At 50.1% G+C, this 11519-nt stretch overlaps 1 protein-coding gene across 1 annotated transcript; it reads right to left on the reverse strand.

Annotated features, from left to right (window-relative positions):
• Positions 1-10382: 10382 nt before the first annotated feature.
• On the reverse strand, positions 10383-11144 carry LOC136827735 (high mobility group nucleosome-binding domain-containing protein 5-like). The gene has a single exon (XM_067085198.1). The coding sequence runs from the start codon at positions 11142-11144 to the stop codon at positions 10383-10385; it is 762 nt and encodes a 253-aa protein (XP_066941299.1).
• Positions 11145-11519: the final 375 nt, after the last annotated feature.

The following is an 11519-nucleotide window of genomic DNA, read 5'->3' on the forward strand; positions in this document are numbered from 1 at the left end:
GTGTGCGCCCCATCCCTTGGTCGATGCGTCCGAAAACAGAAGCATGTCCGGAGGGGGAGTAGGCAGGGATAATCCTATCAAGATTTTCCTGTCATCTGTCCACCAGCGAAGGTCCTCCCTCACCTCCTCGGAAAGAGGGATGAGGAAAGACTGGGGGTCTCGGGACTGGGACCAATACTCCTTTAGTCTCCACTGAAGAGACCGCAGGTGAAGACGTCCATGAGGTACTAGCTTCTCCAAAGATGACAGGTGACCAATGACAACTTGCCATTGCCGGGCTGGCTGCTCCTGTCGTGACAGAAACAGTTGTGCTGGCTGCCTGAACTTGCTGACACGAGAGTCAGAGGGAAAGACTTTCGCTGTCACCGTGTCTATCAGCATGCCCAGGTACTTTATCCTCTGCTTGGGTGTGAGATCTGACTTCTCGAGATTTACCATGATCCGTAGATCCCGGCAAAACTCGAGGAGCCGATCCGTCCTGTAGCAACTGCGAGCGAGAGCTCGCCAGGACTAGCCAGTCGTCGAGATACCTCAGTAGATGTGTCCCATGTGAGTGGGCCCAAGCTGACACGAGAAAGACTCTCGTGAACACCTGGGGAGCGGTCGAGAGCCCGAAACAGAGTGCCCTGAACTGGAAGACCATCTCCCCGAGGACAAAGCGGAGGTACTTGCAAGAGGACGGATGAATGGGTATCTGAAAATACGCATCCTTCAGGTCCGCCGTAAGTAAGAAGTCGTTCTCCCTGATGGAGGCCAGCACGGATTGCGCTGTTTGCATCATGAACCAAGTCTGGCGAACGAAATGGTTCAGGGGAGAGAGGTCTATGACCGGTCTCCATCCCCCTGAGGCTTTCTCCACGAGAAAGACACAGCTGTAAAAGCCTGGGTACTGGTCCGACACAACTTCTACAGCACCCTTGCTCAGCATGGCTTGCACTTCTTGCTGTAGTGCAGTGTCCTTCGATGATCCTGGAACGTAGGTTTGGAGATGGACCGGAGAGTAGGTGAGGGGAGGCCGAGACTCAAAGGGTGGTAGATATCCCTCCCGAAGGACATCCACTATCCAGGTCTCGGCTCCGTGTTGCTGCCATGTTGCCCAATGGCTCGACACCTTCGGCAGCTGTTGGGGGGAATGCCGCCCTTAGCGTTTCCCCCCTTCTTCCCTTTGCCCCCTTTACCGGCTTGGAAAGTGGGCTGAAAAGAGTGGGCGGGACCCCCCCTTCTCAAGGAAGAAGAAGGCTGGGTGTTTCCTCAGGAGCCCTTCAAAGACTGGGACTTCTTAGGGGCCGAGGAAGTGCCAGCCTGGCCCGAAGACCTGGCCACAGTGGGATGAGAAGACCCGGAGGTCTTGGCCACTGCCTGGTGGACAAGCCGGTCGCTGTCATCGGCCTGGCATTTGTCTACCGCGGCGTCCACCAGCTCTCTAGGGAAGAGAGAGGAGGAACCCAGCAACAGTCCATTCCTAAGGGCGATTGCTGATTTGGGACCTACAGGACTGGAGAAGCGAGAGAGAGCGGCGTCTCTTTGCTTCAGAACCAGGTTTGCCCACAGGTTTGCAGTCTGGTGGGCGAGGTAGAAAATAGCCCTACCCCCAGACTGGCACAGTCTCCCAAAGGCGGAGTCCTCCCCAGGTACGATAGCGCCCGAGGAAGAAGCTACCTTCGATACTGTGAAGGACCACAGATCGAGCCAGGAGACTGCTTGGAAGGCCGCCATGGCTGTAGCTTCCAGGATTGCAGCTTCTTGCTGGGAGAGGGAGATACTCTTACCAGTAAGTTGTTGCAACGTCAGACCTGGATCCAGACGAGTCAGGTCTGGGTCAACCTGCTTGGTCAGCAACGCCCCTCCAGCTGGAGTATAGAAGTGCTTCTGGCGAGGCAGGTGGGGGGTGGGAAGAAGCTTGTCCGAGCAGCGCTCGAACGAAGTGAGCTGTCTTGCCCAGACACAAGACTGTTCACCTGGTCGAGGACCCCCTTGGCAAGGGTGGACCACGGTAGCCTCACCGAAGCCTTGGGTTCCTTCTTAGGTCCCCAAAAGGATTCGAGGTGTGACAGACAATCCACAGAAGAAGCCGTGGTCCCTTCCCTGAGGTCATTGTGCTGACGAATCAGTGCGATAACCTCTGCAAAAGTCCTCTGTATCTCAGGAGTGTCCGCATCCTGGGGCAGAGGACACTCGAGTCCTTCCAGGATGCGTTCCTCCCGATCTACTCCCCCTGCAGGAGGGAGAACCTCAGCAGACCCCCGTGATCCTTCCTGGACCACGCGGGCGTAAGACCTGGTCGAGCCAAGGACCGAGCCAAGTTCGTACGCCCACGAGGTAGAACTCTGGGGAGAAAACTCACCAGAGCTCTTCCTGTCCGACTCGCGCCCCCTGGAAGAAGCCGAAGGGGCGGAGGGGACAGGCGAGGAGGATCAGGCACTCCCACTGACTTTGCTGGCAGAACCAACAGAGGCAGCGGGCAGGCAGCGGTCACCAACCCGCGGTGGTGACGGCAGCCCGGGTCGAGGAGACTGCTTTCGCCTAGGTGAAGCAATCTCCCAAGGAGAGCGGAGCGGCTCGCGCGAGCCAAGCCATGCACTCGCCTCCCCCGAGCCAGGCTGGCCGCGCGGACGTGGCCGGGGACTGGGAGGAATCGAGCGCGCGTCTGGCTGGCGCGAGCTTGCGCTGTCCTCTGGGCGCGCCCCCGTCTTCTTCGAGGCCGTAACCTCTCAGGAAGACTGAGCAGAGGACCTCTTCTCCACCTCTCCTGGCGTTTGGCCTCACGGGGCCGAAGCGCTATCCCGAGAACCTGACTTGGCACTCACAGGAGTGCCAGCAGGAAGAGCCGGGGCACCTGCATGCCCGGGCTCTTTCTCTCACCCCACGCCCTGGTCCGTACGGCGAGAAGTTTCTCCCATATCAGAATGGGGTACACGGGTCTCCTTGGGGACCCGGGTCCTCGGAGCAACTCACGAACGAGTGTCCGACGTGGACTCGCTGGCCTTCGAAGCAGGAGTTTTCTTAGGCACAGTGGGGGGGGGTGCAGACCTTGGTCTGCACGCCCTTGGCTCCTGATGCAACTGACCCAGAGGCCAGGGCAGCGGTTCCCTGATCCCAGGATCGGGAAGAGCCGACGAGAGATCCCACTGCCTTCCCTGTGGAAGGAGGCAGACCCTTAGAAGCCTCAGTGCGAGACTTCTTAGAGGAGGGAGAGGCAGGTTTCTTCTTCTTCGGCTGCGAAGCCCCGGAAGGAGAAGCAGAAGAGGCAGCAGACGAAGACAAAGATGACGACACCTTCCTAGACCTCTTCTTCTTCTTCTTCACCATCTGCTTCAGAATCGCTATTAGCTCCCCAAACAAGGCGGGCGCAGTCCAAGACTCAGGAACAGCAGGAGGGGCTGCAGCAGAAGGCACATCCCGGGAAGAGACCGCGGAGCTCGGGCCAGCACTTACCTGGGTGGGAGCAACCGCGTGTCGGCCAGGAACAAAAGTGGGCGGGGCCGGGAATGCAGGCGCCGCCCCTCCCGCGTGGGTAGTCATGCCAGGCCGCGCCAGAGTCGATGGAATGGGGAGAGGAACAGACGAAGGGCCGGGCTGGATCGTGAAGCGAGGAACTGCAGTCGTAGATGAGCCAGGGTCAGCAACGGGGGCAGCGACAGTCACATACGGGAAGGATGACGTCACCATGTAGGCAGGGCCTGCTCGCGTTGTGGCGGGATTTCACAACCACACACTCACACTAACAAAAAAACAGCACATACACTCACCTCGTACTAGGCTAGGCCTACGAATTCCGGAAGGAAGTTTTGCCAAGCAGAAGGAGGTCACGAAGTCACCACAACCGCCCGATAATGCCAACGCTCACCACACAACAACAGTCCACAACCAAGAAAACAACAACCCAACCAGTACACAAACACGACCCAAAACAAGACTCAAAAAGACTCAACCACGAAGACTCAAACTCAACTCCCTCGGAACACAGCAGAAAAAAAAAAACAACCAGGCTATCACACGACACCGATCACGCAACCAACACAGCACAAAACCCAAAAACACGCCCAAGTACAAACACTCCAACCACAAAGCCTCCAAATACCAGATCACACAAACTGAACCAAAAAAATGCAACTAAAACTCGGATCAACTACCGGAAAAACCGTCCTTGCAGCACAATATCTCTGTCAAGACTCCCGCCACGATCATCTGAAAAACACAGTTCCGCGCACTCCCAAAACAACAAAACACGAAACCTCACAGACCATCAAAAAAAAAAAAAAAAAAAAAAAAAAAAAAAACCACACTCTCTAACGGCATCATTCAACAATTACGCACGCCGTTGTTCGTTCTCTCTCTCTCTCACACACAAGACGTCGTCAAATGCAATAACCTCATTCCTCCATATTACTCCCCACTACATTTGACGACGTCTTCTCACACACACTACCCAGGTTTTATATAGCCTTAGGCAGGACCCACGGATGCTCCGGAACAGGCCCCTGGATCTTGTTCGAGGGCCCTCATGCATTCTCTCTGTCTCTACGCCCTTCTCAGCACCATTTTCACTCAACCCCTCCAGTCCACCCCATTCCAGACGCACACTACCCTCCTCATCACTATCCTGACCTATCTCACCCACCACTTCATCCACACCCTCCAATTCTGCCCCAAATATCTCTCCAAATTCTGCCACTAACCCATTCAACTCATTCATAGTTCTGTCCAGCTCTCATAAAGACTCATCCATACTACCAATCACCTGCCTACTAGTAGGTTCCTTTCCCACTGAAATTTCACTCACCCCAGTCAACTCAAACCCACACACACTGTATGTACCATTCATGCTATCCTCAGTATTGCATGCCCTATCATTCATTCTCACCCCAGCAAGCACACCCTTATCACACAACTTACGCTTCTTCCGTTCATTTACTTCCTCCAACTTCCTCCGCTTTCTTCCATACTCAACTAACACCAACTGGCGGTCCTCCAGACCCATTTGCTCAACGAAACTCGGCTCGCATTTATTCGTCCTCAACCAATCACTCATTGCATTCTCCCGAACATATTGCGGCACTCTCTCCATCTACGCAACTGGCTATGATTTGCCTAATCTCATTCACACTTCCATCCAATTGTAGTTTTCCTAAAACGTAACTCAATCCACTTGGCCCCACCTCCAAAATCTTATATGGCCCCTCAAATTTCTCTCTCATCTTACTTACATTCATTCTCCCTCTCTCAATACTCTATCTCCAACCCCCAAAACTTTCAAATCTTTCACTCGCCCTCTTCCACAACCCACGGTCATCATCCTCCGTTAACCCCAACCTTGGTCTAACCACCCTCTCAAAATTTAACACATATTTCGAAGGAGACATACCCAAGCTCTTATGCAACGTGGAGTTATACACCCACACTGCACGTCCAACATGTACATCCCAAATGTCATCACATTTACTCATCATTCGCAAAATCTCTGTCATCGTTCTCACAGTTCTCTCAGCCAAACCATTCGCACTCGGCATATACGGAGTGGCATACACATGCACAATACCCCACTGCCTCAACATTTCCTCAAAATGCCACCCCACAAACTCAGGCCCATTGTCACTCAACATTCTCACAGGCCTACATACACACATCGGCAATATTACTTGCCCTATCATTCGCGCAACAGTTTCACTCCTTTTATCCTTGATGGGGACCACATATACAAACTTACTCATGTGATCCACCATCACAATCATTCCCACATGCCCTCTTGCAGTCCGCGGTAATGACACGCAATCAATCACAACCATCTCAAACAATTCTTTCATCTGCAGTCGTAAGACTGGCGGATTTGCTTGCACACTCTGATATTTCCCTCTCTGACAATCTTCACACGTGACAGCTACATCCGCACAAATCTTGCTCAACCCAGGCACATACAATCTCTCTCTTATACACCCCACAACTTATTCTTTCCTAAATGCCCAAAACGATCATGTACCAACAGACACATACTCACGGCTGCATCGAAGGAAAACACCGGTATATACACCCCTTCATTACACAACCCCTCCTGATGCAAAAAGTACACCACATTCCTACACACCACAAATTGTCCAGCAACCCTCCTGTACGCATCCAACTCAGGGGCCAATCCTCCACTCTCACCCCCACAATACACACCCGTAACATACTGACCCCACACTCTGATCCTGCATTTGCTCAACCTCTTCCTCACTCAACAAATCATTCTCACCCCAGCAATATCAATCATTCCGACGAAATTCGCTACAACCACGTCACCGTCCTGCATCCTAATTATTTCTCAGCCCCCTTCCTAAGAACCCCTTCCCTACATCTACACTCACATCATGCACTCTCAGAAAATCTACCCCCAACAAAAACAAGTTGGCATATCATACTTTGCCATGATTATGAAATCATGAACCATTTCTAAACCCCCTAACTTGATCTTTAATTGTATTTCTTCCCAAACCAAAACACTTCCTTGCCCTAACCCATGTATCCTCACACCTGCAGACTGCTTTTTCACTCTCCAATCACACCCCCCAAGTTCACTCACCACCAAATCATTCACCAAAGAAACCTGTGTCCCCGTATCAACCAAGCCACAATACTCACCATCATTTACCCCCCCAAATGTTACCATTTTCCCTTGCGTGTCATGCATGCACTCTCTCACTGCCACACTCATTTGGCCAACTGCCTCACAATCATCTTCACTACATTCACCCTCGGCCAGCCCACTACATTCACCCTCAGCCAGCCCCCTACTTTCACACTCCAAAGCCTCATGCTTTCTGCCACCCCCCTCCTCCACCAACCAATTACAGCTATCTTCCTGACACTGAATATTCAAAACCCCATGCTCACTACCCACATTTAACCCCTTTATACTCAACTGGTCTGCTCCACCCATAGTGCAAAACCACTCTGATTCCAAACAAATCTGCTACCGCCAAAAACAATTGTACCAACATTCTCTCATTGTCTACCCTTCCTCCTCCATGCACACCCCCAACCTTGCCCGTAACTCATTCACGTTCTCAGGTACCCCTTTAACCAAACCCCTATTTTCCAAATCTTTTAACCCCCAAAATAAGCATTTCCAAACCCAATCACTCCCCACAAACCTTTCCCTTACAACCAACCCCGCAGGCACCTTGTTCAGGTCCCAGTCACTTTCCACAGTATTAACCCCCTCACCATACATTCTCGACATTGCATCTGCAATCACATTCTCAGCCCCCTGTATATACTCTATCTCAAAATCAAACTCACTCAAATCCTCAATCGTCCTTGCAACTCTAGCATTCACACTCCCTTTCTTAATCATATACATCAATGGGCGATGGTCCGTCCTCACAATAAACTTCACCCCATACAAAAACACACTCAAAGCCTTAACACAAAACCTTATTGCGGCTAGTTCTTTCTCAACAACAGAATACTTCCGTTCTGCCTTATTAAAAGCCTTACTTACATATGCAATTACCCTCAACTGATCCTCTCCATTTACCCTCTGCATTTGCACCAAACACCCCCCCATACTAAACTTACTTGCATCAGTAAACAACTCAAGCTTACTCGCACCCTCACTATAGTCTGGGAAAGCCAAAACACCCTCACTATAGTCTGGGAAAGCCAAAGTGACATCTCTAGCAGCCTCCTCTTTCAATCTCTCAAATGCCTCTACCATCTGCTCACCCCACTTTAACCTAGTGCAATTCCTCTTTCCTGTCCATTCAGTTAATGGTTTGCCTATTCCTGAACAGTCCCTGACAAATTTCCTCCCAAACTCGATCAAGCCCAAAAAGCCTTTTAACTCGCGCACTGTCTGGGGATGTGGGAATTCCCTTACCTTTTGCACAAACTTTTCACTCTTCCTTATGCCGCTCGCACTCACCACATGCCCAAGGAATTCCACCTCCCCAGCCAACCATGTACACTTCTCAAGTTTCACCTTCACCCCCACCTCCTCCAACCGCTCCAACACCCTTTCAAGCAACTCCATATTCTCTGCAACAGTCTCACTCGCAATCAAAATGTCATCTATAAACACAGTCACCTTCTTCCGATCAAAACCCGCCAAGACCACATTCATTGCCCTATGGAAAGCAGCAGGTGCATTAGCCAATCCAAAGCTCAACCTTCTAAACTGGTAGTGGCAACTGCCACTTGAAAAAGCAGTAACTGGCCTGCTTTCCTCCTCAAATTTGGTAAATACTTTCATCCCACACATCTTATACACACAATCGGACACCACATTCATCGGAAATCGTTCCCTCACAGTCACCTCATTCACCTTCCTGTAGTCCTCACACATTCTCAAACTTCCATCCGGCTTTCGTACAGGGACTATGGGGCTATTCCAGGCACTCTCACTCTTCTCAATCACCCCCACCCTCTCAAACTCCTCACACTGCTCCTCGATCTCCCGAGTGACAAGCGGGGAGAAGTGTCGGGGACGCTGATATATAGGGGTGTCGTCTTCCAAAATTATTTTGAATTCTGGAAGCTTTGACTCCCCAAAATCCTGGTCACCACGACTCAACGCCCCCCGCCTATCCCACAACATTTGCACCAACCAGTCCCTTTCGTTATCGCCAACATTTTCATTCACTGCAACTCTTCTTTTCAACTCCTCATACTGCCAATCACTACCCTCTTTCATACAACCTGTCATTACCTGTCGTAGCTCAACGTATCTCTCGTCATCTACATTCACCAACGTATATAAAACCCCTATGCAATCTCCCTCACGTATACCCCGCACTCGTTTTTTTCTCACGCTCGGCAATGAAGTCATGAACACCCAGGGATTCTCCATATCCAAAACCCCATCATACACACACACATTTGCCCTCACTAACTTATTCACATCCACACCCTCAACCACATATTCACACTCATCACTGTTGGCTATCCCAAGACCATCTGGCCATGCAACCCTTACAATCACAACCTCACCCACCTCCCGTGGAACCTTCACCCTCTCTCTTGCCACCAGTGGTACTCCCTTCCACAACTTGTCCTCTACTCTTCCATCCTCACCCAAATACAAACCCCCACGTACATCCCCTTTCATATGCAACTCTATAACACTCTCACGGACCACCATCCTACACCCTTCAAAAATCTATATCCTAACAACATATCGTATTTATCATTAGCCCCCTCAATCACACAAACTCACTCTCGTCCATCACTACCCCACCAATTTCTATCTTTTCACACATCATCCCTACTATAGGTACCCCTAAATTTCCTATCCCACGGACCTCACCCTTACAATTTCCTTATCTCACACTTACCCCGTAACCTATCGTACCCATTTTTAAACAACAAATTTACACTACACCCAGTATCAATCAGAGCAATCAAACACACACCCTTACAAATCACTTGCACGCTCATACACTCGTGCGTTTTACCCCCAAACCCTTTCTCATGCATCAACCCTTCACGCACATGCATTACCCTCACCGTCTGCATTCTGGAGGATCCACCCAACTGAACCCCCTCACTAATTAGTTTCCCGAACTGGTACGCTGCCCCATTCTCATTCGCCTACACACTCACCAAATGACCTTCCACCCCACATTCGGTACACTTTGCTCTCACTTCCTTACACATCCTGGGATAATGCCCATTTTGCCCACAGTTACCACAAATTATGCCCCTATGGGTACCCCGACAGCCACTGCTATATGTCCTATCTGCCCACACCTATAACACTTGATACCCCTAACCTTCTTACATTCACTCACCAAATGCCCCATTTCTCCACACCCAAAACAAGCTCCCAATGCCCACCGACATTAATTTTTCTTATGCCCCACTTTCCCACACCTATAACATTTCTGCCCTAGATCATAACTAACTAACCCTACCCTTCCAATACTACTACTTCTATCTCTCTGTGGCCCCTTGATATTTGCATTATTTACGTTTACACTTCTATCAACTACTTGCTCTGCCACCCACCTCGGTCCTGCCAAAACTGCTTCCCTATAGCTTCTAAATTCTGGTACCTCTGCCCTAATGCTAACACTCCTACTCTCTTTCCCGCATCTGTCAACCTCATGGTCTTCAACCAGATCCAAAATTTCATTCCACCTCAACCTTTCATTCGTCCACTTCATCTTTTCCTTGCGCTTCCTATTTATGAACTCATACACACCCTCGGGTACCGTCGCCAACAACTTTCGTACTAACTCTTTGCACTCATTTATTCCCTCATCACCAAATTTCCTTCTGGCTAATGTTTCCAACCGACAGACGTACATATCCAAAGATTCACCATCATTCATTCTTGCCTCATCGAAATCATGTTTCCTCTTATACTTAACACTATTTTTGTCCTTCTTGCCTGTTCTATAATCCTACCTTTTAATACTTTCATAGGACACATGACCTACACTCATTACCACCCCATACATACTCAGCAAAAACCCTGTTAAGAAACCCCCTAACTCTCGTGCCCATACCCTCTTATTCTCTCCATATTTAGCCATGCAATAACCTTCATACTCCCTGAAAAAATCCCTTATATCCCTACTTCCATACTCTTCATACTTCTCACACCGTGGCACTTCTCTCACATACATAGCCTTCCGTACTTCTTTCTCACTCTCGCTGTCGCTGCCGCTAGTTTCACTCTGACCTTTCTTACACTCTTCTGAATACAGTGAATCCACTTCCACACTAACATCCATCCTCCCAACTGCGCTTTTCTTACCCTTCTTCTCAACTACCCTTATCCAATCTTCACTATCCAACTCACTTTCATCTTGTTCCTTACTCTTTTCCAATTTCCCCAACCTCTTTTCCAATTTCCCAATATCAACTTTCTTCTCATCCTTCCTAAGCCCCATTCCTTTTTTCTTCTTTTCCTCACCCCCTTTCTTAACCTTGTCCTCCCGTATACCTTTAGCCAGCATCTCTCCCTTCTTTTCCTTCTTTACTGCACCTAAATCACTTCCATCACTCTCCTCTCCACTCTTCTCTACCTTCTGCAACCCTTCTGGCCCACCCCAAGACCTGGGGGAACCTCCTCCTACAGCTCCTTCTCCAAAGAACTCCTTAAACATTCCCTTCATCATTTCCTGCATCCTGCTTACTGCAGACTCTAACTTCTTATCCATTCTTTCCTCAGACTCTTTCACCCCCTCTTTCATTTCTTCTTTTGCACTCCTTAGCATTCCCCCCATCTCCTCCAACTGACTCCTCAACTCCTCATTCTCACTCCTCAGCCTCCCATTCTCCTCCTCCAGCCTACCCTGGAGTTCCCTAGCCACCCAGAGTTCCTCTCTCAGCCTCTCTATCTCACTCATCCTGACGTCTTACTCTCACTCTACCCACCACAAAACAATCCTAACAGTAAATACACAACAGCCCCACGTTGGCCGCCAAATAATGTGGAGGGATTTCACAACCACACACTCACACTAACAAAAAACAGCACATACACTCACCTCGTACTAGGCTAGGCCTACGAATTCCGGACGGGAAGTTTTGCC

Source organism: Macrobrachium rosenbergii, chromosome 42, assembly GCF_040412425.1.
Source record: "Macrobrachium rosenbergii isolate ZJJX-2024 chromosome 42, ASM4041242v1, whole genome shotgun sequence".
NCBI lineage: Eukaryota > Metazoa > Arthropoda > Malacostraca > Decapoda > Palaemonidae > Macrobrachium > Macrobrachium rosenbergii.

What these genes read in the sequence shown, in the direction of transcription:
- LOC136827735 (XM_067085198.1), bottom strand. Translation starts at nt 11,144, where the DNA reads ATGGATAAGAAGTTAGAGTCTGCAGTAAGCAGGATGCAGGAAATGATG.